This window comes from Aspergillus caelatus (assembly GCF_009193585.1).
Source record: "Aspergillus caelatus strain CBS 763.97 unplaced genomic scaffold BDV27scaffold_183, whole genome shotgun sequence".
Taxonomy (NCBI): Eukaryota; Fungi; Ascomycota; class Eurotiomycetes; order Eurotiales; family Aspergillaceae; genus Aspergillus; species Aspergillus caelatus.
Genome location: NW_022475446.1, coordinates 22,279 through 48,701, shown reverse-complemented (window position 1 = coordinate 48,701; position 26,423 = coordinate 22,279). Strand labels below are relative to the sequence as shown.

Here is a 26,423-nt window from a genome sequence, read left to right as displayed (position 1 = left end):
CGCGAGACATCTTCCAATGAAACTTTTAGTTGAATATGGTCCAAAAAGCTAGAATTGAGAAAACTGTACCAGAGACCTCTTATCATTGTATTTCGTAAGAACTTATGCACCCTGAACGCCATGGTGCTGTCCTGCCCTAATTGCGGACAGGAATAAGAATAGCAATCAACTCCTGGGCCATGACGTCCTCCATATCAGGAAAACCAAGATGAAGATAAAGAAAAAAAAAATATAGTCACTGAATGTGAAGGGATATGGGTCGAAACAAATGAACAAGTCTAGTTAAACATCATTAAGAAAGCCAAAAGAATTCGCCAGTGTTGTGCGAGGGCTCTTTTTTCCATATTACAAAATCCACGGCAGAGTCAGCAAATGCAAGGCAGATATATCCCGATAATTTTTACTCCCGTGATACGAACCAGGAACGGACCACCATGCCGCAAATACGTTTGATAACTTGCGTGGTGCCTTTCCCACCCGCTTCCTGTTCGAGGAACTTTTGGGCAACGTAGAGCTTAGCCCCGGCATCCTTTTCATTCGTTGTGATGGGCTGGGGGAAGCTGCGCGGGAAATCTGCCCAGCGTTGTCCGAGATGACGCGCGATAGCAATTGAGTAGATCACATCACGGTTTTCAAACGTATCCAACAGCGTGCGGCAACGGCCAAGAGTATCATCAATCTCTTTGGCTGAGCTAGCCTCGTTGTCATGAAGGGTAAGAAAGTGGGCAATTGCGCTCCAGAAATCCAGCGATCGTTGCGCTAACTGATCTGATAAACCCGGGGGATTTGTAGGCGTGTCCCTGGGGGGGAACTGGGCTAAGGGATTCGAGTCCAGATGTTCGCCTGTAATCATGGCCTCAATAACGTCCAGTCGTTTCGAAGATGCTAGTAAATCATAGTCCTGGATATGATTTCCATTCGATACATTCATAACATGACGGCATAACGTCATGGAGCTCCAAACCACGGACGCTTCAAAACTTTCTAGTCGTGCGATGACATTTGGATCACTGAGATTCTGATCGTTGAATGCCTCAATTAACGCTGAATACTCGGCCATAAGCTGGGCATTGGCCAAAAGGTGAGTCAAAGCCTTATCCTGGAACCAACGCGTCTCGAAGAACTTGTCAATGGCAGGAGCATATGTGGCAAGGAAGACCGCCTTGATTTCTTCTAGACGGTTCGGTTGAATGGCAGTGATAGGATGGGGTGGGGGAGGAGGAATCCCTCTCAGCGCCAGAAGATCGCTAATTTGGACTTGTTTCACTGAACAGGGTATAAGCATAAGAACGGGCATGAAGCCAAGAAAACCTAGATCAAGAACGCACCTCTGAAACTTGTAGGATCCGACGATGCCGTGGTGTTCGCCGGATTGACAGTCGGCTGCAAGCCACCCTCTACAGCATTCTGTACACTGGCCATGTTCGAAGAGTTGTTTCCGTCCAATGTTGGATCGATGGGCGCGCCGTAGTCGTATCTGTCGGTGGACGTGCTGGGAGACTCGGACGGGGCAAAAGGCTGAGAGACCGCGGGCACGTAGCCCGGAGGAGCAGCAGGGTATGTGGGTGTCGACGACGAAGTAGAAGGATCTTGCGGGTTGACCACCAGCGACGGGTGTGGATTCGGAGCTGGTTGTATAGCAGAAGGGGTCGGCTGTTGCTTAAACACCGGATCGTAACCTAAACATTCACGTTTACTTTTGACGCAGTTTCGGCAGACGGGATGGCCTTCGTCGCACTAAAGTATTGCCCACCGTCAGCGTTAATATGGAGAACAGAATGACACCGTGCTGTATTGAATATTTTTCCACGCAAAGAAAAAAAAATGAAAGAAAGAAAGAAAAGAATAATAAAGGCAGCAAGCAGGATTGGGCTGTCGGGCGGGGAGAAAAACAGTGGGCAACAACAAGCGACACCGTGAATGGCGGGGTTTCTTGCAGGCGAGCCGAAGGCAGAGCTTGCGACACAAGCGAAGCGACCACAACACATATTTCCTTCCCCGACGCCCACCCCAACCTGTGGCTCTAACTTCCCCGTCCACAATAAATGGACTAACAGCTTCTTGGTCTTATATTTCGTATCACGTACCTTGATTCTCCGTTTTCGACATGTTAAACAGCCTGTCTTAGTTCTGCGCTTAACTTCCTTCTTATGTCTGCCGCCAGAGAGCATCTTGTTCGGGTCTCCTGGTAATTGATACCGCATTTGCGCACTCGAATTCATTCCCATTTGTCCAACGTTGTTCGGATATCCCGTCATGTATTGGCCTACTGAAGCCATTGGAGGCATGGGCGATCCGATGGGGGCTTGCGGGACATGCGACGTCTGCCCTTGGGACGCGTGATGGTCCATTGTCTGCATCGAGGGTGCGCTCATCGGTGTAGAACCAGTTTGATGGTTGTGATACATGTCGGAGCTCTGCTGCTGGTATTGTTGCGATTGGGGTTGCGCTTGCATTTGACCCTGTTGCTGTGGCTGCTGGGGTTGATACTGCTGTGACGGCGCATGCTGCTGGGGTGCATGTTGCGGTTGCTGCTGTTGATACTGCGGCTGTGATTGCGGATGCGCTGATTGGTTCTGTGGTGGAGGTGGCTGTTGCGAATGTGTACCGTTGGAGGGCAGCTGCCATGAAGAGTCGGGGTTAGGTGAAGGTCCCGGTTGTTCCCCAATATTACTACCTGGTGTCGGCGAAACATGTGTAGTGGACTCCGGCCCGCCAAGTCCTCCGTCATCATGTTTCGGGTCCGAATCGTCAAACGAGAAATTCGTATCTGTACCCAAACCTCCGTCCGTAGCTGGCAAGGTAGTGTCTATCGGAGGTAAGGTTGTGTCAATTGGCGGTAGAGACGGTATTGACGGGTCCAATGGTGGGAGCGTTGTGTCTACATTTGTATCCATTGCTGGCAGGGATTTATCTATAGGAGGAAGAGAAACGTCCACAGCTGAAAACGTAGAATCTTCGGCAGAGGTGGTCGTCGGTGCAGCCAGCGCATCGGTTGGCTCGGGGCCCTGTTTTGGCAGCTCGCCAGGTGTGCTTGCAGGATCTGCTGTTTCCGCCATTTTCCTTGTGGTATGATCTTTTAAAAGCGTGCTGTCGCGCGAAAAATGATCCCAGGTACTGATTAGCGTCGGGCGGAATCGATGAAATTTTGCAGTAGCGAGCCCTCCCCGTAAGGCAAACAAGAAGATATTCTCGATGGTCGATAACCTTATCCGTATAGACTAAAATGCTGGGTGCCTGTCAACAAGTGCGGCGCTCTAGCTGCGGTTTTAAAGGCACGGTTAGTCAACTAATTATAACGCAAGTTGAACTTAATCAATCCGCATAATATGTATCTAAACCCAGAGGCATCTGTCTCAGAGGTGGGAACGGTGGTATTCCAGAGCAGGACAAAAGAGACATGGCTTCTTCCGGGTTGCGCATAACACACTGGCTGGAGATGTTTTGTGAAGTTGTACCGCGAGGACTATCTGCGTATGGCAGGCCCATATGCATCTTACTATTCAAGAAGAACTGTAGAGCATAAATGGTCACTCTTCCCAGAGATCACACTCAGACAGGGCCATTGACAGTATAGTCACCCATGCCTTTTGGGTATTGTACGCGACTGAATGAAATCTTCCGCGGTGCTCACAGCACGGAACAACCACCGCGCATCACCAGGTGCAGTCTCCATATGCGACTGAAACAGAAAGTGAAGAGCTAAATCTCCAGGGATGCAGCGAGTGGAATGGCTGAGGTTTTCGGGCTGGCAGAGGGGAAGAGACGTGTCTCGGATGCGAGTGACCGGGGACAAGCGATGAAACGAAGCTTTCTCGTTTACTTACCATGTACTGGTCCAAATAAGCGAAAAGAAGCGAGCCGAAATACTATTCCACCAGAACTATGAATTCGGGACCAGACAGTCTCCGCATTTGGAGTGGGTTGTGACGAGGAAAGTTGCGATAAGGTCGTTGCGCGACAAAAGTGAGACTTAGCTTAAGGGAAAGAAAGTCTCCTCCCCGGATTTTTGTCAACGCTGCCAAAAGTTGCAACGGAAGGGGGAAAAGAAAAAAAAAAAAATTGACCAGGACCCAAGACAGTGGCAATACAACAACACCACGTCTCTTTTCTTATATCAATGTATCTTTTCTTACAACAACACAACAATAAATTTGTTTCCCATTCAATATTAAATATACTATGAATCTATTTGAATAGTACTATCCCATCAAATCAACCACCAATATTATTCCAAGAGAACGACCTCTCTGCAATATTAGTATCTAATACGAGGTTCCCATGTCAATCTCGGAGAATTAACTGGTGGCCACCATCTGAAATCGATATGTTCAATTTATGTCCCTTGGATCGCACTCATTTTTCACACCATGTCTAATTCTCCATGGTACAATCTCCCTTGGAATATAAAAATAAAAAAGAGAAACCTTGATGTTCACTTGAGTAGATGTCGGTGCTTTGATACACTCCATTGTTGAGTATGTATAGGCATGGCCCGAGCCTTCTTCAGATTAACTCACGCCCATGATCCATTTTGTTAGCCAAAATCTATCCATCCACGATCAGGAGAGAATAACCTTGACCCAGCAGGCAACCGCAACCGATAATTGGCTCAGTATTCTTCCTGTAGACAAGCCATCCGCAATGCATAAATAGGGCCGTATCGCTCTGTAGTTCATTTCTGGTATATTCCTTTTCCTTTCTCAGTGGGGTTTCACTAAGCAATAGCTGAGAGGACATCATACTTTACCCCTCGGTCAAGTATGGTCAAGACATGCACTGGTTGTGGACCAGCAAATGAACATGAGTTTACGGATGAGCCACTCATCCGGTACGTGAAGTAGCGCAACATAGACGAATTGAAGCGCATACCCAATGTTGGCCTATTTTCTCATAACCTTTGGTTTGCGCTTCTTAAAAACGACGCCCGTACTCGCTTCTTCTGGTTCACTCTTAGCCACGGGCCCAGGAGGCACGGCAGCAGCTTCCGACGGTTCCTTTTCAGTTTGCGGCATCTGCTCCGACTCTGCAGCTGCAGAGTCACCCTCGCCTTTAGCCAGGACATCAACAGCTTCCTCATCGTTCTCTTTAGGAGTCGCCTCAGAAGTCGAAGGTTTCGCTTTCTTAACATCCTTCGTAGACTCTAGGAGGGCATCCAAATCCGCATCGTCCTGCGCACCGGGGTACTCCCGAGTCCTCGACCCCCAACCCTTGCTAACAAACCTCTCCGCCTCCCGTTTAGCCTCCTCCTCTTCCTCATCCCCCTCATGCTTGCGCTTGCGAACCCCAAGCGAAGGACCCGTCTTTTCTCCATCCGCGCCAATCACTTTCTCGGAAACAGTCTGCCACTCTCCAGCCAGGGCCATATCACCACGGTACTCGTCCGGTATCGCAACACCCATCTCCGCCAATTGCGCCATCTGCTTTTTCCTCTCGTCCAGGGAAACTGACCGCGGTGGCGCCTGGGGAACTGGTGCTGCTGGCTTCCAGGAGGCTGCATTGCCGCTATTCCCAGCAGTGTTGCCGGAGACAGTTTGTCTGAGTCGTTCAACCTCATTCTTTGCCCTCTGAGTTTCCCGCTGTTGGCGCTCATTGTCTCGGTGGATGTCCCGTAGGAATCGCTTTAAGTTTCCTTGGTGTTTGCCTGTTGCTTCATGTTGGGTCTTTTCGAATGCCGTATCTCGGATGAAAATCTTGCATTGTTTGCACCAGTATCTGGGCTGTAGTTAATAACGTTAGCTTGTTGGTTTGGGTGTCTTGCGGAAAAACGTAGAAAATGATGCGAATGAAATGGGAAAGTGTGTTTAAAACTTACGGCTGACTTCCAATGCTCTGCCATATTTGAAAGGATTATTCTCTGTCCAGCGCGTGAAATATTATTGTGTTATATGAGTTGCTATTTGAGAGCTAATGATATCACTTTAATTGCGACTCGGCGATAAATGATGCTTCTGAGCGATCGGAGCTAATCTCGATGTGGTAATCACGGGGCTGGTCACCGTCACATGGAAGTATATCTTCACTCTCGTTCGCAAATACCATCATGGTTATACTATATCTAGTGTTACTAAGATATGTATCGTAACTCATCCATATAAAGGTTCTAAGTACATACTTCTACGTCCACATTAGGGCTGAGTCGCTATCTCCACTCTGATCCTTGCCTCAGTAAGATCAGACTGGAACAAGAACCCAATATCCCTCGTACTATCCACAAGCTCAACCTCTCTCTTAACGAATGCGGAGCTATCGCTCGGCTGCAGTGAGTTTATACCCTCATCTTCGCTGTCCCATCCGTCCTCATCATCTATATTCTGCTTACTGACGGGGTCCAACTCGTCCGTCTCCCAAATCAGCCTGAACTCATAAGGCGCTAGGCCAAACAGACGTGAAACAATGGCCTTAACTTGGTAAGTATCAAAGGATCGAGGTATCTCCTTCACCTTGATTTCCTCCCTTGAAGCATCGTTTTGTTTCCTGTCCGAGCTGCCAGAAACCGGTAGTTCTCGGCGTAAGCGGAACGCTATCCTCAACAATCGCGCAGCAACAGACCGTGGATTCACAGTGACACCTGACCCAGTCGACACTGTAGCTCTCCTAATCATAGGCTCACCATATATCTCGCAAAGCTCACTATATCTCGGGTGCTTTGCTAGGATCTCCTCCTCTGCACTTTCCGGAAAAGCAGATAACTCCTTTCCAATGAGCGAGAGGTAATAAAGCTCTCCATTGCTGCGATCTTTTTCTGTTATTGTGCCATAGTTGAGCATTTTTAAAGAGCCAATTCGAGAAAGAGTTAGCATATATGCCTCGTCCACTGTCATTGTCTTCTCTGGTAACCCAGTGACCGTTGATTGGCCCACAGGTTGGTCGTAGAGGGGATTCCCGGAAATACGGAGAGTCTGTAGCCCGGGAAACACAAGTGACAGTTGATTGATGAAAAGCCAATTGTCGATTCTATTCCTGGATAGATCGACCGACTGAAGGTTATCTGGAAACCGCAGAGGGGATGCTTCGTCTGAACTGGATTCATAGATCTTATCAACTTGGTTTCCACGTAGTGAAAGACGGTTCAGACTATCCAAGGAGATGAGTTTTCTGAGGGAGGATAGAGAGGAGATTTCATTATCTTCCAAGGTTAATGTTGTGATTGTGCTCGAGAGGGGTGATGGGATAGATGAAATCTGGTTAGCGGAGGCGGTTAAAGTAGCTAGGGACGAGAATTGATATGTGAGAGCTGATATCTGTGAATGACTCATTAGTCGATGCAAAATTGAGGACCAGGTAATTCCGATATACCTCATTCCAAGAGAGAAGCGTGTTATCCAACTGGAGCTCCGTAATCCTCTCAAATTTCAAGCCCTCCCCTACAGGGTCCATTCGGTTTCCACTATCCATTGTGTTAATCACAATAAATCACACTCTTGAGCTGCCACTTACTTCAACTTCAATGTTTTTAAGCGCTTGAGCGAGTCACATATACTTGCAACATCACGCCAACGGTTCAGCAGATTTCGGCTGAGATCAAGCTCGATGATCTTAGGGCAGGTCTGCTCGATCTCTTTGCAAACTGGCTGGATTTGCTCTATGCTACCCTCATGAGCAAGGACTCCTGCGACCAGTAGCCCATCTAAGAGGACGATCTTCAGCTCTTGCAGCTCTGCAAGTTGTTTTCGAATTTTGTCGAAACCAACTTCTTCTACAACCTTGCCGCTGATTTCAATTGGCTTGTGTAGGGCATCACCAGAGACAGTATCACCAAGCTTTCTCCTGGAGATTTCCTCTTCAAACTCAGATTCATACTTCTCACGCAGAGCCTCTAGAAAGCTTCTGGGTTTGTCCGCAGCTCGAGACGGACGCACAAATGACCCTGCAGTGGGGTGTTTGCTTTTGCCTATGATAAGTATGAGCGAGTGAAGTAAGATGGGAACAGATTTTCCAAAACAGATTAATTGTCAAGAATAAGGGATGGATGCTGTACATGAGAAATATCTCACTCCTTGATGCTCTCCAAAGTGCTTCCCCCGTGTTGGGTCGTCCCATTCCACGCCTAACCATTCGCCGGTGGTGCCTGCAACTTTCCCCGCGTAGCGGATGGTGCACAATTCGCCATTATAAGATCGCCGTTGATTCACACAGCTTACTGAATCCATTATCATAGGCTATTCAGTGCAGATTACCCTATTCGCAGGCATTCAATGGACATTCTATAGTTGACTTTGAAACCCAAGGGCTGTCAATTACTAGGACAAACAGTCGCTCTCGTCCAATAACAGTCGACGATGCTGCTGACATAATATTTCCATGGAATTTCCCTTTGAAGCTTATCACCTGCCGCGCTTCTTCTCCTCCGCTACTATCGGGAAATTCCAAGTTTTTTTAAAGCAGATCAGAATGGATTTCCAGGTGAGTTGATATACTGCTCCTGCAAGTGTTCTGTTCACTACGTGTGTTGTATGCTAACGCCGTTGAAGAATCGTGCAGGGTCCAAATTCGGTGGCGGTGGTGTCGCATCGCAATCCGCGACCAACGCAGACCGCCGCGAGCGTCTTCGCAAGCTCGCTCTTGAGACGATCGACCTAGACAAGGACCCGTACTTTTTCAAGAACCATGTAGGAAGCTTTGAGTGCCGTCTGTGTTTGACGGTTCACCAGAACGATGGCTCTTACCTCGCCCATACCCAAGGCCGCAAGCATCAGACGAACCTGGCTAGACGTGCCGCGAGGGAGCAGAGAGAAGGAAAGAACCAAGATCCATCAACGCTACCGGGTGCGATGGGAGTTCAAGTTAAGAAGCAGACAATCAAGATTGGTCGGCCTGGTTACAAGATCACGAAGATCAGGGATCCATTGACGCGACAGCTGGGTTTGCTGTTTCAGCTGCAGTATCAGGAAATTACACCAGGTGTTCAGCCTCGAGTACGGTTCATGTCGGCTTTTGAGCAGAAGGTTGAGGACCCCCCGGACAAGAATTTCCAGTATCTTGTCGTAGCCGCGGAGCCGTACCAGACGTGTGGTTTCAAGCTTCAGGCTCGGGAGATTGACCGCAGGGAGGGTCGTTATTGGACTTGGTTCGACGAAGATAGCAAGGAATTCTGGGTTCAAATCATGTTCAAGACCGAACGAGAGGAGAGATTTAGTGGTGTCCCAGGTCTGGCACCGATGGACCCCAAGGTGTGAATTGCCTAAAGTGGTGTTGTATGCATGGGTCTGCATGAGAAGGAAAAATTGACGAAAATATCTTTCCATTCAACGGAGGAGCATAGGGCGTTTGAGGACCTTTTTTTTTATTTTTTTTTATTTTTACTACAGCTTTATGTGATTCAAATTCATGTTACCCCAGCTATTGTAATTTGGCCGAGAGCAGGCCTTCCGATGGCGTCCATTACTATATCTTACTCTTTCTCCGACTCAGCTGATACAAACATCGACATTACTGAGTGCCATGGAAATTTACAAGGATTGAAGCCATTGCCAAGTCCAAATATCTAATGGGATTGCCACCAACCGTTTTATATGCAAACTAGTCTGAAATGTGAAAGGTACAACATTGTACTTTGGGTATTTTTCCTGATATATGCATTGATGCATCATGCTAGAGGAAACAAAAGTAGCCAGTTATTCGTGATCCGCACTTGTAGGTGTCAAGGGCTCTGAACTTTCAACCAAATAATGCTCTTGTTCGTAGTTCTTAAGGCTAGACACAGAGTGCAACTAGCGGGCGTCGTCTTGCGACATGCAAACACAGTAAGGAAGATGCACAGGTCGTTATCAATGACATAAAATGCCAAATGCGCTAGACGCTAGATGAAATCAAATGAACAAAGATATATCGAGAGTAGATCCTAGATGAGCCACTGGAAAGACTTCCGCGCAAGCCTGCCCGCGGACCGGCTTTCCGAGGCGCTCATCCTGCATACATCGATCATCCCGAGTATCAGTTCGATTCTCAGTTATTTTGGAAGGCATTGAATGCCTTGTATGTGTATCCGATAAACGGAAGGCTCATTTCAGCCTCCTGTTCCTCGGGCATGGCACGGGCCTGAGCACGATGGATAGCACTGGTATCTTCCTGAGGAATTTCGTCAATGGGGAAGTATGACACATCAATATTCGAGCTCAGTCGAGGTTCGAATGGAGCGCGAATGTTGCGAAGCTGCTCCCAAACAACACCACGGAAGAAGGGATGGTTCTTGATCTGTGTAGCACCACCAAACTGGCCGCCATCGTTGCCAACACGGTGCTCTGCATCACAAAGGAAGCTGTATATAATGGTCAGACGAATGTACGTGAATATAGTGCGAAGAGCGGGGAGCGGTAAATACCTTCGGATTAAGCCCTCGGATTCGCGAGAAAGAGTAAGCTCTTCAGGGAAGTAGAGACATTCCCTCCAGTTCACGATCTTCCGGTAGGTATCGGTGGTGTCCTCAGCACAGAAAGGTGGCCATCCCACAAGACATTCAAACATGATGGCACCGACAGACCACCAATCGCAAAGATAAGTATATCCTTGACCGTTGAAGATTTCAGGTGCAATGTAGTCAGGCGTGCCAACCGTTGAATAAGCCATGGCTCGACGGGACTTTCTCCATGTATTGATTTGGCCACGGTTTGATACCGTCAGATTGATCGCATCGTTAAAGTATCCGGAGTTGCGGTTCTTATCCTTGGAGGTAGAATTTTTCAACAAGTTTTGGTAGTACGAATTGTCGTGAGTCTTCTTGCCACCAGTCGAGAGACCGAAATCGGTAAGCTTAACATGACCACCACGGTCGAGAAGAATATTGTCAGGCTTAATATCACTATAATTGAGTCGCTATCAGTAAATGGTACATTATTTTGAGCACCAATGAACGTGTTGGAAAAGAGATGTTGAAGAAGGTGGGGAAATGGGGAATAATGATCTGGGACGATAAAGGTGGTACAAGCAATGACAAGCGGCCAACTTACCGATGGAGGAAGCCTAGTTTGTGGACTGCTTCGATAGCCATCACAATCTCTGCCATGTAGAATCTAGTGATGTCTTCGGAGAAAATCTCGTACTTGATCAACATGGTCATCAGGTCACCGCCAGGTAAGAATTCCATCAAAAGGTAGAGGTATGCGGAGTCCTGGAACGAAGCGTGCAACTTCACAAGCCACGGGTTATCCTTGGAGTCAGCCAAGATATCACGCTCGGCGCGAACGTGGGCCAGTTGATCCTTCTTGAACATTTCAGTCTTAATCAAAGACTTGAGCGCATAGATCTTGCCGTCGGTCTTCCTTTGCACAAGCTTAACCTCACCAAATGCACCCTTTCCAATAACCTTGATAGTCTGGAAGTTCGATGGTGTCTCCTTGGTCCGAAGAAATCGGAGGAAATTCGACTCCTTCTTCGCAATAGTTTCTCCCTCCTGACGCTTCGCATCCTTAGAGATACTCGGATCTTGGATCATCTTGTCCAAATTCGTGGAACTGTTTATACCAGTACGAACATTAGTCGACCGAATCCCAGCATGCAAAGTTTCTCACTCATCTCCATTTGATGTTGGACTTACCGCATGTTACGATCGCGCGCACGCTCAATGTTCTCGTGAAAGAAAACGTTCACCAGCTCTTTAGCGGCCTTACCACGCTTGTGGACGTTCTCTGAGTATCGCTCCGGATAGCGTTGGAGTTCTTCGTTCTCGGCGGGAGTACGGGGACTGCGCGGCATTGGCGGGGCTAGATGGCCAGGCTGTTGCTGCCCCGGGGCGGACGAGCCAGCCGTACGAGGTCTCTGAGCAGGAGAGGCAGAGCGACCGAATAAGCCAGTACGGTTCGAGTTCAAGTCCTGGTTGGAGAACTGCTGGATAAGGCCGTTGGTTCCATCGTTGGCGCTGTACCCCATGCGTGATTGATATGCGGGCTGCGGGGACTGCAAGTTTGATTGTCCATAGTGCTGCTGAGCATAGGCGGCTTGAGGAGGGTATGGGTTTGCCATGAAATATCCCTGGTTGTAAGCTCCGTTTTGAGCATCCATGTAGTCCTGAGGGCCTTGGTTCTGGTAGATCGGCTGGGGGAACGCGGAAGGAGTCGTGGGATATGCGCGGTTGTTGGCCGCCGCATTGAAACCACGCTCGTTGTACCCGAAGTTCAGGTGGAGACGGTTATTATTGGGATCCATCTTTAAACAAATTCCCTCCGGTGGTTTAACCGTACCGGATGAGGGGGTCTTAAAAATTGGGCAGGAGGCGGTTTGAAGTGAAAAAGGAAGACCTTCAAGGGGGAGGGGAATTGCCCAAAGGAGCGGTGGCTCAGGAGGTCGAAGTGCGACAAGTAAGTCAAGAGGGGCGGACAATTAGTGGAGTGAGTGGGATGGAAGTGTGGACAACTCCGTACTCCACGGACAGACAAAAGGAGAGACACGGGTTTCTACAGTCTCTCACTCTCTGGCCATATGAGTCAAGAGAAGGGGTTGTTACCAAGAAAAGAGAGACAGAGATCTAAAAGAAGGGGAGAGGACTGGGGAGAAGTTGAAACGCCCGCGGTGTGAGACCAGGAGTAGTAGCGTGAGCCAGTCGCTCCTCCTGTTGTCCGACTAGTCCAAGTCTGTAACTTTTTTTTACTGGAGTCTGGACTTTGGGTTCATTAGCCATTCCTATTCCTACGGCTGACTATTGGTGCCATAAGTGCGGAACAGGGGGGGTTGGCTTTATTGGCCTGGGGCTGCCAGGCACCTTGTCGGCTCTTCACTGGCTTGGCGTCACTTCAATTCCCACCCGCCGAGATGCCCCGATTGGTTCATGACCCCCTGCTATTGCTGACTCATCCATATATACTTCTATTGTTTCCATATCCTCTATGAGATAGACTCGGATCGTGATGAATAGTCGACCCGAGTTAATTATTAACCAGAAGATCTTCGTCTCAACTCTATTGCCCGGAGTTCCATCCATATGAATGCTTCTTTTTTGGTAGCAAGACTAGTCCATCCACCCCCCTCTTCGTAATATGAACAACTCCATAACCCAGAGTATCCCATCTCTCAAACAGGTGGGCCACGGGAGCCCTCAACCAGAGTTGCAAAACGTACATTGGAACTGAACCAATCGGTCCACATTGAAAAAGTAGCTATAAGCGCTAGTAATAATTTATGTATATACACTACGGCAGAGAACCAAGCAGAAGAAAATACACTTTTCTTCTATCGGATTAACCATGTTCCGGATGACGGAGCGGCGCAGAGATCCCGAACTTTTTTTGGGCAAATGGACTATGATACAACATCCAAAGGGAAGGGATACTTCCTCTCCAGTGCTATACATCGCCAATTTGGTTATAAGTCACATCTTGAATTATATCATTTAATCACCTCCGTGTCCTATTTAGCCAATTTTCCGTTAACTCTCGGAGACCATGGCGGAATCTTCCAATTCCGCTGCGGCCTCTGGCCAGACTCAGACCGCGGCAAAGCCTACGAAGGCACCGAACCCAGTATGGAGAATGATGGGTAAGTCCCCGACTACGTCCTATGTCTCATGTCAATTGGCGCTAACCATTCTATCCAAGGAATGCCTAACTTCCGCCTTAAACTTCCTTCCCGCAATTGGATGATCTTTCTCACAGTAACCGGCTCTTTCACCGCTGCCCTGGTCTATGACCGCAAACAGAAGAAGCGCGCACAACAGAAATGGTGTGACCTGGTGGCGCACCTTTCAAAGGAGCCTCTCCCAATTGACCAAACACGGCGGAAGCTTACAGTCTTTCTGTCGGCCCCTCCTGGCGACGGTCTGCGCGTTGCCCGGGAGCACTTCAAAGAATATGTCAAGCCCATTCTAGTCGCCGCAGCCTTAGACTACCAGGTGATCGAAGGACGACGAGAAGGTGACGTCCGTGCTGGACTTGCGGAGCGAATTCGCAAGTTTAGAAGGAAGTCCGGCGAGCCAAGCACTGTGGTGGAAGAAGCTGGCATTGAAGAGGTCGTTGCGGATGCTAGGGAGAAGATCGGAGTGGTAGAGGAACCAGTTCCCAAGGGCGATCTGATTATTGGACGTAATACCTGGAAGGAGTATATCCGAGGTCTCCATGAGGGCTGGCTTGGACCACTCGACCCTCCCCAACCGCCTGTCCCGACAGATGTGCCGTCACCTTCCGAGGGAGCAGAGACCAGTGGCTCTCCCGAGGACACCCCTGCCGCAGAGAACTCCGAGAAGAAGGACGAACCTGAGAAGAAGGATGAGAAGCCTTCTAAGCCTACCGGTCCGACCCCAGCATACATCACTCCCGCCGACTACTCGTCGCAAAGCCTCCCACGATCTCTCCCCCAATCCTTGGACGGCTCCGTTCCGATCCATTTCCCTCACATTCTAGGATTCTTGAACACTCCCATCAGAATCTACCGATATTTAAACCAACGCTACCTCGCTGATAGCGTCGGACGAGAGGTTGCTGGCATCGTTCTCGCCTCGACTACTCGGCCATACAGCGATGGTTCCTTCAGCACAGACTCCGAACTAACCCCCGCGGGTGTCGACACCGCTCCGGCCTCCGATAACCTAATGGGTGGAAACTTCGAACAACAAACCGTCCTCGAAGAAGAAGAACAGGACTGGCACAAATCCGCGCACAAGAAGGATGAAGCGAACCCTGAGAAGGAACGCGAGTGGGTGGACTCTGTCGTTCTGGATTCTCGTATCGCAGCCCGGATGCAGCGCTACGTCCTTTCCCCCGAAGATGAAGCCCGCTCACGACGGATTGCCGAGGGCGCAGAATACATCCTTGGTGAGGAACGGCCCACGCCCGTTCCTTTCTGGCAGCGCATGTGGATCAAGTACGGATACGGCGAGGACGAGGAGACCCTGAAGAGGAAGCCTATCCTTGGAAACATTGACGGAGAGGACGACCAGTGATTCACGCCCCAGTTCAATTTGATATCTCTCATGGTTATGGAACGGAAGCTATAGACATGTGCTTGGTTTATATGCACCAGCATTGGTAGGGATGGTGAACATAGGATATATTCATCTGCTGTACCAACAAATCGATCTATACTGTATATTAGTCTAGTTACGGCATTAAATTTCTACTCGTACATACTGGATCAGATGTGTTGTTGTTGCGCGGTATCGGGTAAACTTCCCTCTCTGTATAATAACTATATTTACGGCTGTGCGTTGGGAAGTGGACTCTAATATTCAATATTGGCTCTATCAGCGCTATATGCAATGCAGGATATAATTACGCGACCTGGTTAAGCAAGAAAGAAACATGAAAGAATATGAAGGGAAAGTTTGCTTTTGATCCTTTCACAGACTAGCTGGTTAGCTCCCAATTCGACTGGTGAAATCTCAACTATACTAGTACTGGTACATCATCTCCACTTGTTTCGATCGCTTGAAATCTTATATCAGAAAATTGAGCTTTTTTTCTTTCATCGTTATAGAAATGTAACTCCACCCGCATTCTTAGGCCGTAAAACTCTTGACTTCTATACTCGGGTCTGGAAAACCAACTGCAAATATTCCCCGCAGTTGTGAAGTATTGGAAGAGACTGGATGTACTCCTCTCAATAAAATTCATTTTAGTTCAGCTGGAACACTGACGACTCAGGCCACTTGCTCTTGGCCTTCTCAGCGTAAGCGGCCTTTGCGGTCTGGTCGCTTTTCCATTCGTCCAACAATTGCAGGCCAGCAAGAGCGGTCTCGATGCTCTCAACTTGCGAGTCAAGGGTGGCGGTGAGATCTTTCTCGCACTGCGCCTTCGAGTCTGCTTTCAGGAGCTGTCGGCATGTCAGGGCTGCTTGTGTGTGGACGGCGCTGTCCTTGTGTGTCGAAAGGAAAGACTCGTTCCACTCGTCGAGGTTCTGGGCCTTTGGGAGCAGAGTCTCAAACTCGGCATTTACAACCTCGGCCACCTGAGGTGGCAGTGGCTCAGAGAGACTATCCAATGCCTTGCGGAAACGGAGAAGCTGAATGTGAAGGGTTGGGTTGGAAGCATCAATAGCATGGGCAGCAGAGAGGCATTTGAGCGCGAGCGCATATTTGCCTGTAAACCAAGTTAGTTTAAGTCACTGTGATATCGTATGGGTTAGTGTGCTTACCTCTCCGGAGATAGACCTCGAATCCAAGATTCTGGGCCTCGATACTCTTGGGGCTGAACTCCAAGAGCGGAGTCAGGAACTTGGTTGCCTCATTGAGTGGATCCTGGGTCTGAACAAGCTTGTTGCCAAGCGGGTCAGGGTCTTCCTTCTTCACTTCACCATCACCACCCTTGGTGCTTGCTGCTTTCCTTGCCGCCCTCTTGTCGGCCTCAATCTTCTCCAGTCGTTCTTGCTCCTTCTTGGCCTTCTTAAGAGCCTTCTTCCGCTCAGCGCTGTCAATATCACCATCTGCACCGTTGGGTAAGGGCCCAAGGGCGAGGTCTGGTTGATCGTGGAGAAGCAGGTACGCCCTGATGGCAGAAAGAGCCGCCCGAGTGTAGAAGGGATGCTGGCGCAAGCGATCCTCCCAGCGGACCATGTCAACGTATGCCCTGACCATGCCCTTCCTCAATGAGAAGCTATGGAAATCAAACTGGTCTTCTTGCCAGGTGTCGAAGATATTGTAGATGCCATGGAAGCGCTTGAGCGCAAGCCCAAGTTTCTTCTGGCGCAGATAAGCCTCGCCGTCCTCGGTCAGATACCAGACACACTGCATTTCGTGGAGATCGCCCATCGCACCACCGACAGTCTCATTCCGAGTAAACTTGCTCATGTTTTCAAGTGCCTTATCGTTGTCATTGTTGCGAAGCTGATACTTGGCGGCCTTGGAGTTAATATAACGGTCCTTCTCATCCAGCTTCCTCGCCTTTTCCATCTCCTCTGCGGCCTTCTCGAGGTTACCATAATGCTTCCATATCCTGGCCTTGGTCATCTGATATTCTACGGCCTTAGGAGAGAGCTCGATAGCCTTGTCGACATGCTCCATGGCCTTGGTCAGATTGCGGCTGAGGTGGTAGTTGTAGTGCTGTGCAAGGAAATAGTGGGAGGAAGAAAGGAATTCCTTGTTGTCGCCGTTCGCCTCGCCCTCCGCAGAGCCGTTGGTTTGAGGTACGGAAACGTATCCTTCCACCAACTCCTGCACTGTATCACGTTTCCAAGTGTTGGTGTATAGGGATTTGATGTTCGCAAAGAGAGAAGGGACGCCCTTCTTGAGCATACGCTGCAAGTAAGCATCAGCAGCTTGCTTGAAATCCTCACCCTCCAAGAAGTCCAGAGGGATTCGACGAGGAGCATCGCCACGAGGGTTCTTCTCCACCCAAGAGTCGTATACAGCCTTCAGAGCCTTGTGGTCATTGTCAGGAATACCCTTGGCTCTGATCAGAGCATCATAGTACATCGAATTCTCGGGGTTGCGGTCGAGAAGGGCAGTGTACGCGGCCTCTGCCTCCTCCTTCCTGTCAAGCCGCAGAAGGTAGTCCGCCTTCATCTCCATGACGGCCAGCACATCCGTAATTCTGTGACCCACAGTGTCGAGGTGTTCTAGAGCCTTTTCTAGCTTGCCTGCCTCGGCCATAATCGAATTCTTGTACAGGACGGCTTCCGAGTGCTCCATGTCGGAAACTGGCGGCGTGGACTTCAATGTCTCCTCGTACGTCGTCAACACCTTCTCCGCCTCTTCCAGGTCTCCTGCCAAGTGATGTGCGATAGCCAAAGCCGTCCAGTTCTGGCGAAAAGCGGGTCGGGCCTGAAGCATGGTGGTTCGGCTCTGGATATATCCCTGGTAATCCCGCATCTGCATCTGAAGCAGGGCAAGGTCACGCTGGATAGGCTGAGACTCCGGTTCGATCCTCAATGCGAATCTGTATGCCTTGATTGCCTCCTCATAGTTCTTCTCCGCTCGGTATAGCAGACCGTAAACGTGCCAGCAGATGTGCGATTTCATATCATTCTTGAGAGCTTCCTTAGCCATCGCAAAGGCCTCTTCTTGCTGACCAAGGTTGCTGGTGATCAGCGCCTTCATCGCTAGGGTATCGCCATGGTTGGGGTTCTTCCGAAGAATTTGCTCCGCGGTCTTGATACCTGTTGAGGACAAGCAACTTTTAGTTGTCTGGCACGAACATCGACACTTGGCTCAATTCCGCACTGGAACTCACCCTTCTTATGTTGTTTATTTTCATAGTGGCGAACCACCTGGCGGAACAAGGATGCGTCCTTAGAACTCAATGGTTGTGGCATGATGGGGGTGGTGTGTGAGGCGGAGGAGGTGAGGGACTGCAAGTAGGATGACTTGTGTGTCGACGGACTGAAGCTGATGTGCGCGGGGGGTGATTTAATCGTTCCTTCGGGACCGACGAGCGATTAGGCAATGATAAGCTATGACCAACGCAACTCTCTGAGAAACTAATAGTAACAGACAAATCAATTTTGAATTGGTCGGGGGTTATGCCTACTGCGATTCAAGCTCAATGTTTCTTCCCGATCGCAGTTCTCAAGGACAGGCAGACCGGCAAATGAACGAAAGAATAATTTATCCGAGATTTATAAATGAACGCTTGCGTGCATAAATCGAACCCCCGACAGCCCTAAATTCGGATCTATGCCCAACAACTATTTTCGAAGCAAATTACTCCGTATGTGGTATGCTGGCTCGTATTTCGTCAATAATATGATGTGAAATGAAGATTTACCTGGAATCTATATATTGCGCTGGCTCTTATGCCGACGCCTGCGTCACACTCTTGAATTCATGATCTTATTATCAAAGAACGCTTTTTTATATGCAATTAGTGTACACGTTGAGTATATACATTATATCCCGAATCATGACTGAATGACCATATAAGCAGGACCATGAACATATCGGCCTCTTATAACTCTCCCAAAGAGTTCTTTACAAGCTTGGAAAAAGCTATTGGCACCAGTCCTTCCTGTCTGCAATCACTGTTGCTTCCTTTCCCGCCAGCTATTGAGTGCTTCTTCCCAGCCTGTTGATGGGCCATCGCATCTCTCCGTCACGAGACCCCATGTTCGGGCACGAATGATCTCCTCAACGCTGCGCTGACTCCGGACAAGATTCGCCAATGACTCGGTTCGTGCCTCGCGAGGGAAAAACCGCGCGGAGTACGGATCTAGACGTTCATCGACGACTCGCTCTCGGTCCCTCGCTGATTCGGTCTGTCGAAGAACAAGGTCCGGATCGTCCGGGTCGGGACTTGTAGCGACGCCGGCGCAGTAGTTGAGCACGTCTGACCGTGTCTGCCATGAGGGGAATAGAACGTTGTCCTTGAATTTCTCACAAGCAGCCGGGTCTATTGTGCGCCCAGCGTTTGAATCTGTTTGACGTACCGCAGTCGAGGAAGGATCGAAACCCTCCCGTGACGGGGTGAACAGAGCATTAAGGTTCTGGGTAATTGAATCATCTATTGTCGATCTGGATAAACGTAGAAAATCTATGGAGAGGGGAAATGGTCGATGGGTTTGAGCTTTCAACTATCAGGATTAGATGGTGGTTGGCAGTAACGCATACCTCGGAGCAATCTCTCATTGAAGCAAAATTTGGGGCTCAGTTCGGGAGCTGATGTTGACGTTGCCCGAGACATTTTTGGATTCTCGGCTTTTGTAGACCCCCGTCCCGATTTGCCCTTTTCAGTCCAAAACCACTCCAGATTGTACCACGTTCAAGGGGTGCACGAAAGCAGTAGATAAGTGGCGGGATGCACGATGAGTAATAGAATGGTATCCGGAAGCCCTGCGAGGGTCAACAAGTTTTCTTAGCCAGATACTGCGATAAAATGCGACCAAAAACTAAGGGGTTCGGCAAGGATAAATGACGCTTGGCTCTTTGTGGAGGATTATGTGCAGTTGAGAGTCACAGACAAGACCCGAGGCGTTCGTGTTGGATGGACGATCGATTGAATCATAAGGTATTTGCCTAAAACGGCTAGATTCTTATCGATAGCTCTCGATCACGGGACTTCGTGACCCGTGACGCGTTTCATCCCATTGTAAGAGAACTTCAACGTCCTTTCAGCATTTGCATTGTACCTTGAATTATATCAAAAAGCGATACTTGTTAGCATTCCATCCAGATAGATATCCATCCGTATAGAGATTTGTTGAGAGTGGACATTCATCTGTACAAACTACCTTATCATCATCATGCCCGAGCTAGCCGAAGTCTCACGTATCGTCCATTTCATACGCCAGCATCTTGTCGGCAAGACCCTCTCCAAGGTATCTACGCAAAATGATGACATTGTTTATGGTAAAGCGGGAACTAGTGCTTCGGAGTTTCAGAAAGCAATGGAGGGAAAGAAGATCGTTGGTGCAGGGCAGCAAGGCAAATACTTCTGGATAGCCATGGCGTCGCCGCCGCATGTCGTAATGCATTTTGGCATGGCAGGCTGGCTAAAAATTCGAAATGCTGACACATACTACTACCGGACTGACAAGCCACAAGACAAAGAATGGCCCCCTAAGTACTGGAAATTCTTGCTGGAAACGGATGAGGACCCAAAGACAGAGGCTGCATTTGTTGACTTCCGCAGACTAGGCAGGATACGACTGGTGGATTGCCCTGCGGAGCAGATTCGAAACTTCAGCCCCCTCAAAGAGAACGGTCCAGACCCTGTGGCGGATAAGGACACCGTGACAGAAGACTGGCTGGCAGGCAAGCTAAGGAGCAAGAAGGTCCCCGTCAAGGCTTTACTTCTGGACCAAGCGAACATAAGCGGGATTGGCAATTGGATGGGGTTTGTTACCAACCAACCGCTGACTTATTGTGGGATGGGAACTGACTGTCACATAGAGATGAGATTCTCTACCATGCGAGAATTCACCCAGAGCAATATAGCAACACCTTGACTGACGATCAAGTCAAAGAACTTCACTCAGCCATTCATTACGTCTGCTCAACCTCGGTGGATTTGCTGGCAGACTCCGACAGGTTTCCTGAGGACTGGCTGTTCAAATACCGATGGTCGAAAGGGAAGAAAACTGCCTCTCCCACTTTACCGAATGGTGATAAGATTACTTTCCTTACTGTCGGTGGTAGGACAAGTGCTGTGGTCCCAAGTGTGCAGAAAAAGACCGGCCCTGTAACGAAGGACGTCAAGACTGAGGAGGACGGTGCGCAGAATAAACGGAAGCGAGGAATAGTGCCTAAAGTTGAGAGTGATGCGGAGGCAAGCGAGGAAGAGCCAAAGACGAAGAAAGCAGGATCAAAAAAGGGAGCCAAGCCGACCAAGAAAGCTGAAGAGGAGAAAAAACTCGAAGTAGACGGTACATCGTCTACGGGGAGGAGGCGTTCCACTCGGCTCAAGAAATGAGCTCTGGGATGCTGCTTTGCCCTTACAATCTCTCGGGTCTTTGATAATTGAACCATGTAATTTACACCAAAAATCCTCACGAAGCATTGACCTACCGCTTCATGAGGCATGCCTTAGTGGAGTACTGCATTTTCTGTTATTACTTTGGCTACACTCTCAACCCGTGCAACCTGCTGTGGAAAACGTTGAAATTCCCCTTACTTTTGGCGAGGTTGCCTGTGTTTTCCAGAACCGCAAACACAATGTTCTCCCACCACCCTTGAAACTCCGGTTCCTGCAACACCTCTGCCCAACAGTTCGCGACCTCGTCCTTTGGGTTATCGAAAGCACCACAACCAAAGGCACCAAGGACAAGTTTCCGATGCTTGTTGTAAGCTGCAGCACGGAGAATCACACGCATTTTGTCTTTCATCAGTGCTCGATCCGCGATGTGCTTGTACCGTGGGGGCTGTGTGCTCCGGTCTACGTCCGGCCTCCTCAATGCGGCCATACTGACCACACTGACAATGGGCAGAGACTCGGGCTTTTGTAGGTCCATTAATCTGTGTCCATCTGTGAATTTTTCACGAAACACAACAACCGTTGGAGAGTAAATAGCATCGTGATTCCGTAAAGGGTAGTATCGTAGCTTAAGCGTAAAACTAAGACTACTGCGATAACAAAGCTCTTCCTCCTGGGCCAAGGCTCCCCGAAGCCAACCACCACCTGCACTCTTATCGCTAGCCAGATTCAGTACGCAGACGCTTCTGGTGTCCGTGGGTCTAGTGAGGCTGATAGCTATATTTAAAGCGTCGCCATTCACAACTTCCACTTGGGTGTTGAGATTTGGGATATATTTTGAGTCCAACACCGGCAGCGTATCACGTGAGCAACGAATCCCAGTAGGAGGAGCATGGGGAAGCACAGCCAAGATCTGAGGGAGGAGTGTCTTGGTTTCCTTTGCGGTTGAACTCAAGATAGCTCTCCTATTTGAGCCGGTGGGGTTCATTGGAGGCTCGGAACTGGACATATTCGTAGTGGAGTCGATAGTAGATGGAGTACGTAGTAGACAAGACAGAGAAAAAAAAAAAAAGATGAAAAAGACTACTTCTGCCAAACTCAAATAGAGAATCTTCCAAAGGAATCTTTCTAATGACACCTTTATAGAGGAGAAGATCCTATCTTCTTATACGTCACAGCCTCAATACACTTTATTGTACCTGAGTCACTGTCAACACGAACGAGCGGCAAAATACGAGGGCAATCAGGCGGAAGCGGGTAGGGCGGTGAGCTTATCAGCGCCGATCGCGGGGTGCTCTTCTAATCCGTGGCCTGAGATTCGCCACGGACGATGACAAAGCACTGCTATCTCACTGTTAATTCAATTACTAACGATTTATTCTCCTCTCAATATTCTCCAATCTATACATTTACATTTCTTCCCCTCCTCTCCTCTGACTCGGGTTACGACTGGTACCGATCCGCCCTTCTGACTTCAGTCTAGATATATTGGATCTGAATCTTAGAAGAGCACTAAAGAAAATTCATCCCAGCGCTTCTCCGAGTGGCGTTATCTCTTCCCTTGATAATCCTCTGGCGGGGCTTCTACAGCGTCCGCCACAATGAGTGCCATTCTATCGGCAGACGATCTGAACGATTTCATCTCTCCAGGTGTTGCCTGCATCAAACCGGTAGAGACGCTTCCGAAGAATGAGTCATCAAATTCCCAGGTATATTTAATATTCTCAATACCTGTCCCCTCACATTCAAAGGTGATGGGCACTGACTTCTTTTGCTTATAGAGCCCGTACGAAGTGACCACGGAAGATAAAGTTCAGCCTGAAAACCTCCCCCCAGCACAGATATCATTGACCGACTGTCTTGCTTGTTCCGGCTGCGTCACTTCCGCTGAGGCGGTGCTGATCTCTTTGCAATCGCATGCAGAAGTCCTCAATACCCTTGATGCATATCCCGAATTACCATTGACGCAGAACCACAACGGCCCTCACATCGATAGTAGCAATGCACTTGACGGAGAAGGAAGGATTTTCGTGGCAAGTGTTAGCCCTCAAGTGAGGGCAAGCTTGGCTGCTACCTATGGCATCTCAGAAAAGGAAGCGACATACATGATCGACCAATTTCTAAGTGGTCCCCATGGCTTACGGGCTGGAGGAAAACATGGTAGCGGCTTCACTTGGGTTGTTGATACCAACATTATGCGTGAAGCAGTACTCGTTCTTACAGCAGACGAAGTTAGTGAGACTTTGAAGGAACCATCTGCAAGAGCTACCTCAAAAGATCCTCTCCCTAAGCGGCCAATTTTGTCATCAGCCTGTCCGGGATGGATTTGCTATGCTGAGAAGACACACCCTTTCGTACTACCGCACCTTTCTCGACTGAAGTCCCCTCAAGCATTGACGGGCACTTTCCTGAAGACCGTGCTGAGCAAAGCTCTGGGTGTGCCGCCTTCCCGTATTTGGCATCTCGCGATCATGCCTTGCTTTGATAAGAAGCTTGAGGCCAGTCGAGAAGAACTTACTGACGTGTCGTGGTCCCCGCTCAACGGTGGGGCACCTTCAACTGAGTTCAAACAGCCTGTCCGTGATGTCGATTGTGTCATTACCACTCGCGAGCTACTTACATTGGCTTCATCCCGTGGGATTTCTCTCCCTACATTACCGCTGAAATCTCTTGCATCATCATTTACCCCACAATTCCCAGATGAGACACTTAACGCGTTCCTGTTCCGCAAGCACAATGGGTTGGAACAGTCTATGGAGAGTGGTACATCTGGCGGTTATCTTCATCACGTCCTTAATACCTTCCAAGCTAAAAATCCCGGAAGTGAGATTGTGATCCAGAGGGGAAGAAACGCTGATGTGGTGGAGTATTCACTTGTGTCTCCCGGAGGCGACACTCTCATGAAAGCCGCTCGCTATTATGGTTTCAGGAACATTCAGAATCTGGTCCGGAAGCTCAAGCCTGCACGTGCATCACGGCTTCCCGGGGCCAGAGTGCCTGCAGCTTCAGCGGGCGGTAATCGGCGACAGCCAATCTCGAGAAACGGCGCTTCTGCCGGGTCTGGGACGGATTATGCTTACGTGGAAGTTATGGCATGTCCCGGTGGCTGTACCAATGGGGGAGGGCAGATACGTATTGAAGATGCCAGAGAAGCCAGCTCTAGCACACCGTCCGTAACAGTGGCAGAGAACCCATCAAAGCCAACCCCACATGAGCAGCGGGCCTGGCTCGCTCGTGTCGACGAAGCATATTTCTCTGCAGAGTCTGATACCGAAGGAGAAATGGACGGTCAGGCACAGCCACTCACCATCCCTGAGAGGGAGGCTAGGGTCCATGAAGCTTTCCAGCATTGGTCTGACTTGATGAAGATTCCTCTTTCGAAACTTGTCTATACGACTTATCGTGAGGTTGAGAGCGATGTTGGCAAACCCAAGGACGCCCCTATTGATACTACTCGCGTCGTTGAGTTGGCCGGGAAGATCGGTGGTGGTTGGTAGTTGCCTTTCTTATACTCGCTCGTTTTTCCTGTTCAGTGATGTTAATGACTTGTATACCCTGTTATGCCTGCGGATTCATGATAAATTTCATTTTTATATCTTCTTTTTGGGTGGGCCAAAAGTCTGCGTGTCCGATATTGTTGGTTGCATTTACATGGTTAGAGAGATACCAAGTTTTTGTTCTATTCCAGCATTCATATAGAAGGGATTGTATATAGCATGCAGAAACTCCGAAATCAACCATTGTTATAAAATGACCTACTGTTTTTGTAAAAAGAAGAAGAAAAAAAAAAGTGATCAATAAGTATATGCGGAACTTTCGGTGACTTGAAACGTAGATCTCATAATCATCATTTATCAATAACTACCAATATATACTTTGAAAGGATTTCGTAACAACCATTAGAAGGATTGAAAGCACTCGAATAAAAGCACCAGCTACTAGTTCAAGACTGGACGAAATCCAGGCCGCTGTTCTACCAAATTTACCAGCGGCGAAAACAGCTTTTTCTTCTCCCCACTCTCCTTCCCAGCCATGGCGTCTTGAGCCAACGCGACAATTTCCTCCCAAGCCACCCATTCCCACGCCTCGCATTTCTCTGGCTCCATCAACTGTCCAAAAAAAAAAATAAAAATAAAAATAAGCCCACCCATCACCATACACCGGTCATCCCAACAAAAAAGAAGGAGAGAAAAGCATGCATGAACTCACCTCGGGCTCCAGAACATCACCATAAATATCCCCACTCACAAAAACAGTCACATAATGCTTATTCTCATCCAGCATGACATTATTAGTGGCCGTCAGAAATTGGACGTTACGGATAGTCAGTCCCGTCTCTTCCAAGACCTCCCGTTCGGCGCAATTCTCAAAGGTCTCCCCGAATTCGAGATGACCTCCGGCTAAAGCCCAGGTACCTGAGTTTACCTTGTTAGTTTGGGTATATGATCGAGTGAAACCTTACATGCAAATGACGTTTTTGGGAAGCTTGAAGCCGGGATTTGGGCAAGTTTAGAGACAAGGCTCACCTGCGCCATGACTGCCTTTTCTCTTGCCTAGGAGGACTTCGCCCTTCTTGTTGAGGATGAAGGCGCCGATGCCTACTCTTGGTTCCTGAGTTGTTGTGGTTTGGGGCATTGTGGGTTGGGTTGTTTCTTTTGAGTTGATTATATTTTGAGTAGGGAATTCTAATAATTCGGGGATCTTTTAGCCTTTTGAGGGTAGATATGCTGCTGTAGACAGTGGCAGTGCTCTGATGAAGAAGTGTGACTCAGAAGAGAGAGTAATAGGGTTGATGTACTAATGTATGTACTGCCACACATTTGCATTGGAAGATGTTGTTGCAGAGTGGACCCTGTTGTCGGCTGTACCCCTGTTAGCGTAATACAAAATGTAACGTTCCCGTACATATACAAACCAGGATTGAAGTTTATAGTTGTATTGGTTAGTATATATATATGTGTGTGTGTGTGTGTGTGTGCCTTGTCTTTTTACTTGAAAGTTTTCATCGTTATCATTCAGAGATATACAACTTGAAAAGTGACAGTAGAAACTGGGTGAATGGCAAGATACTGCGAATCGTCGGATAGCAAGAATATAACTAAAGTCGTAGATTCTAATTTCTTCTCTTCGTGCTCGATTAGTACACTCTGCTAAGAG

At 48.7% G+C, this 26,423-nt stretch overlaps 12 protein-coding genes across 12 annotated transcripts; 4 read left to right on the top strand and 8 right to left on the bottom strand.

Moving 5' to 3' along the window:
• Positions 1-261: 261 nt before the first annotated feature.
• On the bottom strand, positions 262-3,187 carry BDV27DRAFT_31458 (putative C6 finger domain protein). The gene is made up of 3 exons (XM_032076302.1): positions 2,088-3,187; positions 1,329-1,737; positions 262-1,266 (listed from the first exon to the last, which is right to left on the bottom strand). Exons 1-3 carry the CDS (start codon positions 3,057-3,059, stop codon positions 401-403), a joined length of 2,247 nt encoding a protein of 748 aa, XP_031924265.1. The 5' UTR covers positions 3,060-3,187; the 3' UTR covers positions 262-400.
• A 1,096-nt stretch (positions 3,188-4,283) lies between these two features.
• BDV27DRAFT_133439 (putative formin binding protein) lies at positions 4,284-5,885 on the bottom strand. Its single transcript, XM_032068093.1, has 3 exons — positions 5,816-5,885; positions 4,746-5,720; positions 4,284-4,692 (listed from the first exon to the last, which is right to left on the bottom strand). The coding sequence occupies exons 1-2, from the start codon at positions 5,837-5,839 to the stop codon at positions 4,884-4,886; spliced, it is 861 nt and encodes a 286-aa protein (XP_031924264.1). The 5' UTR covers positions 5,840-5,885; the 3' UTR covers positions 4,284-4,692; positions 4,746-4,883.
• A 192-nt stretch (positions 5,886-6,077) lies between these two features.
• Positions 6,078-8,211, bottom strand: BDV27DRAFT_31415 (putative tubulin-specific chaperone). Its single transcript, XM_032076300.1, has 4 exons — positions 7,982-8,211; positions 7,441-7,894; positions 7,300-7,390; positions 6,078-7,244 (listed from the first exon to the last, which is right to left on the bottom strand). Exons 1-4 carry the CDS (start codon positions 8,157-8,159, stop codon positions 6,129-6,131), a joined length of 1,839 nt encoding a protein of 612 aa, XP_031924263.1. The 5' UTR covers positions 8,160-8,211; the 3' UTR covers positions 6,078-6,128.
• Positions 8,212-8,363: 152 nt separating this feature from the next.
• On the top strand, positions 8,364-9,507 carry BDV27DRAFT_133436 (spliceosome assembly protein PRP11). The gene is made up of 2 exons (XM_032068092.1): positions 8,364-8,406; positions 8,475-9,507. Exons 1-2 carry the CDS (start codon positions 8,395-8,397, stop codon positions 9,177-9,179), a joined length of 717 nt encoding a protein of 238 aa, XP_031924262.1. The 5' UTR covers positions 8,364-8,394; the 3' UTR covers positions 9,180-9,507.
• On the bottom strand, positions 9,508-12,546 carry BDV27DRAFT_133435 (serine/threonine protein kinase CBK1). The gene is made up of 4 exons (XM_032068091.1): positions 11,537-12,546; positions 10,950-11,453; positions 10,325-10,801; positions 9,508-10,261 (listed from the first exon to the last, which is right to left on the bottom strand). The coding sequence occupies exons 1-4, from the start codon at positions 12,142-12,144 to the stop codon at positions 9,949-9,951; spliced, it is 1,902 nt and encodes a 633-aa protein (XP_031924261.1). The 5' UTR covers positions 12,145-12,546; the 3' UTR covers positions 9,508-9,948.
• Positions 12,547-13,253: 707 nt separating this feature from the next.
• Positions 13,254-15,065, top strand: BDV27DRAFT_133434 (Tim22-complex subunit TIM54). Its single transcript, XM_032068090.1, has 2 exons — positions 13,254-13,470; positions 13,530-15,065. Exons 1-2 carry the CDS (start codon positions 13,377-13,379, stop codon positions 14,867-14,869), a joined length of 1,434 nt encoding a protein of 477 aa, XP_031924260.1. The 5' UTR covers positions 13,254-13,376; the 3' UTR covers positions 14,870-15,065.
• A 139-nt stretch (positions 15,066-15,204) lies between these two features.
• Positions 15,205-18,411, bottom strand: BDV27DRAFT_31397 (peptide alpha-N-acetyltransferase complex A subunit NAT1). Its single transcript, XM_032076299.1, has 3 exons — positions 18,093-18,411; positions 16,060-18,018; positions 15,205-16,004 (listed from the first exon to the last, which is right to left on the bottom strand). Exons 1-3 carry the CDS (start codon positions 18,172-18,174, stop codon positions 15,541-15,543), a joined length of 2,505 nt encoding a protein of 834 aa, XP_031924259.1. The 5' UTR covers positions 18,175-18,411; the 3' UTR covers positions 15,205-15,540.
• A 257-nt stretch (positions 18,412-18,668) lies between these two features.
• BDV27DRAFT_133432 (MIX23 family protein) lies at positions 18,669-19,820 on the bottom strand. The gene is made up of 2 exons (XM_032068089.1): positions 19,466-19,820; positions 18,669-19,388 (listed from the first exon to the last, which is right to left on the bottom strand). The coding sequence occupies exons 1-2, from the start codon at positions 19,536-19,538 to the stop codon at positions 18,877-18,879; spliced, it is 585 nt and encodes a 194-aa protein (XP_031924258.1). The 5' UTR covers positions 19,539-19,820; the 3' UTR covers positions 18,669-18,876.
• BDV27DRAFT_31393 (putative formamidopyrimidine-DNA glycosylase) lies at positions 19,434-21,340 on the top strand. Its single transcript, XM_032076298.1, has 2 exons — positions 19,434-20,690; positions 20,747-21,340. The coding sequence occupies exons 1-2, from the start codon at positions 20,098-20,100 to the stop codon at positions 21,264-21,266; spliced, it is 1,113 nt and encodes a 370-aa protein (XP_031924257.1). The 5' UTR covers positions 19,434-20,097; the 3' UTR covers positions 21,267-21,340.
• BDV27DRAFT_133430 (uncharacterized protein) lies at positions 20,668-22,332 on the bottom strand. The gene has a single exon (XM_032068088.1). It carries the CDS (start codon positions 22,273-22,275, stop codon positions 21,415-21,417), a length of 861 nt encoding a protein of 286 aa, XP_031924256.1. The 5' UTR covers positions 22,276-22,332; the 3' UTR covers positions 20,668-21,414.
• Positions 22,333-22,660: 328 nt separating this feature from the next.
• nar1 (iron-sulfur cluster assembly protein NAR1) lies at positions 22,661-25,020 on the top strand. Its single transcript, XM_032068086.1, has 2 exons — positions 22,661-22,975; positions 23,048-25,020. The coding sequence occupies exons 1-2, from the start codon at positions 22,868-22,870 to the stop codon at positions 24,761-24,763; spliced, it is 1,824 nt and encodes a 607-aa protein (XP_031924255.1). The 5' UTR covers positions 22,661-22,867; the 3' UTR covers positions 24,764-25,020.
• A 66-nt stretch (positions 25,021-25,086) lies between these two features.
• BDV27DRAFT_133425 (nucleotide triphosphate diphosphatase NUDT15) lies at positions 25,087-26,041 on the bottom strand. The gene is made up of 3 exons (XM_032068085.1): positions 25,793-26,041; positions 25,476-25,681; positions 25,087-25,375 (listed from the first exon to the last, which is right to left on the bottom strand). Exons 1-3 carry the CDS (start codon positions 25,899-25,901, stop codon positions 25,205-25,207), a joined length of 486 nt encoding a protein of 161 aa, XP_031924254.1. The 5' UTR covers positions 25,902-26,041; the 3' UTR covers positions 25,087-25,204.
• Positions 26,042-26,423: the final 382 nt, after the last annotated feature.

Coding starts and splice junctions, on each gene's coding strand:
- BDV27DRAFT_133435 (XM_032068091.1), bottom strand. CDS start 12,144: ATGGATCCCAATAATAACCGTCTCCACCTGAACTTCGGGTACAACGAG. Junction 11,454..11,536: donor GCGCGCGATCGTAACATGCG/GTAAGTCCAACA, acceptor TGGTATAAACAG/TTCCACGAATTTGGACAAGA. Junction 10,802..10,949: donor AAACTAGGCTTCCTCCATCG/GTAAGTTGGCCG, acceptor ACTCAATTATAG/TGATATTAAGCCTGACAATA.
- BDV27DRAFT_133425 (XM_032068085.1), bottom strand. CDS start 25,901: ATGCCCCAAACCACAACAACTCAGGAACCAAGAGTAGGCATCGGCGCC. Junction 25,682..25,792: donor AAAAGGCAGTCATGGCGCAG/GTGAGCCTTGTC, acceptor AGGTAAACTCAG/GTACCTGGGCTTTAGCCGGA. Junction 25,376..25,475: donor GTGATGTTCTGGAGCCCGAG/GTGAGTTCATGC, acceptor TTTTTTGGACAG/TTGATGGAGCCAGAGAAATG.
- BDV27DRAFT_133430 (XM_032068088.1), bottom strand. CDS start 22,275: ATGTCCAGTTCCGAGCCTCCAATGAACCCCACCGGCTCAAATAGGAGA.
- BDV27DRAFT_133439 (XM_032068093.1), bottom strand. CDS start 5,839: ATGGCAGAGCATTGGAAGTCAGCC. Junction 5,721..5,815: donor CAGAGCATTGGAAGTCAGCC/GTAAGTTTTAAA, acceptor TATTAACTACAG/CCCAGATACTGGTGCAAACA.
- BDV27DRAFT_133434 (XM_032068090.1), top strand. CDS start 13,377: ATGGCGGAATCTTCCAATTCCGCTGCGGCCTCTGGCCAGACTCAGACC. Junction 13,471..13,529: donor CCCAGTATGGAGAATGATGG/GTAAGTCCCCGA, acceptor ATTCTATCCAAG/GAATGCCTAACTTCCGCCTT.
- BDV27DRAFT_31458 (XM_032076302.1), bottom strand. CDS start 3,059: ATGGCGGAAACAGCAGATCCTGCAAGCACACCTGGCGAGCTGCCAAAA. Junction 1,738..2,087: donor GTCGAAAACGGAGAATCAAG/GTACGTGATACG, acceptor GCAATACTTTAG/TGCGACGAAGGCCATCCCGT. Junction 1,267..1,328: donor GGATCCTACAAGTTTCAGAG/GTGCGTTCTTGA, acceptor TACCCTGTTCAG/TGAAACAAGTCCAAATTAGC.
- BDV27DRAFT_31393 (XM_032076298.1), top strand. CDS start 20,098: ATGCCCGAGCTAGCCGAAGTCTCACGTATCGTCCATTTCATACGCCAG. Junction 20,691..20,746: donor GGGATTGGCAATTGGATGGG/GTTTGTTACCAA, acceptor ACTGTCACATAG/AGATGAGATTCTCTACCATG.
- BDV27DRAFT_31415 (XM_032076300.1), bottom strand. CDS start 8,159: ATGATAATGGATTCAGTAAGCTGTGTGAATCAACGGCGATCTTATAAT. Junction 7,895..7,981: donor AGGAGTGAGATATTTCTCAT/GTACAGCATCCA, acceptor TACTTATCATAG/GCAAAAGCAAACACCCCACT. Junction 7,391..7,440: donor TTAAAAACATTGAAGTTGAA/GTAAGTGGCAGC, acceptor CACAATGGATAG/TGGAAACCGAATGGACCCTG.
- BDV27DRAFT_133432 (XM_032068089.1), bottom strand. CDS start 19,538: ATGTCTCGGGCAACGTCAACATCAGCTCCCGAACTGAGCCCCAAATTT. Junction 19,389..19,465: donor CAATGAGAGATTGCTCCGAG/GTATGCGTTACT, acceptor CCCTCTCCATAG/ATTTTCTACGTTTATCCAGA.
- nar1 (XM_032068086.1), top strand. CDS start 22,868: ATGAGTGCCATTCTATCGGCAGACGATCTGAACGATTTCATCTCTCCA. Junction 22,976..23,047: donor ATGAGTCATCAAATTCCCAG/GTATATTTAATA, acceptor TTTTGCTTATAG/AGCCCGTACGAAGTGACCAC.
- BDV27DRAFT_31397 (XM_032076299.1), bottom strand. CDS start 18,174: ATGCCACAACCATTGAGTTCTAAGGACGCATCCTTGTTCCGCCAGGTG. Junction 18,019..18,092: donor AAATAAACAACATAAGAAGG/GTGAGTTCCAGT, acceptor TGTCCTCAACAG/GTATCAAGACCGCGGAGCAA. Junction 16,005..16,059: donor CGAGGTCTATCTCCGGAGAG/GTAAGCACACTA, acceptor CTTGGTTTACAG/GCAAATATGCGCTCGCGCTC.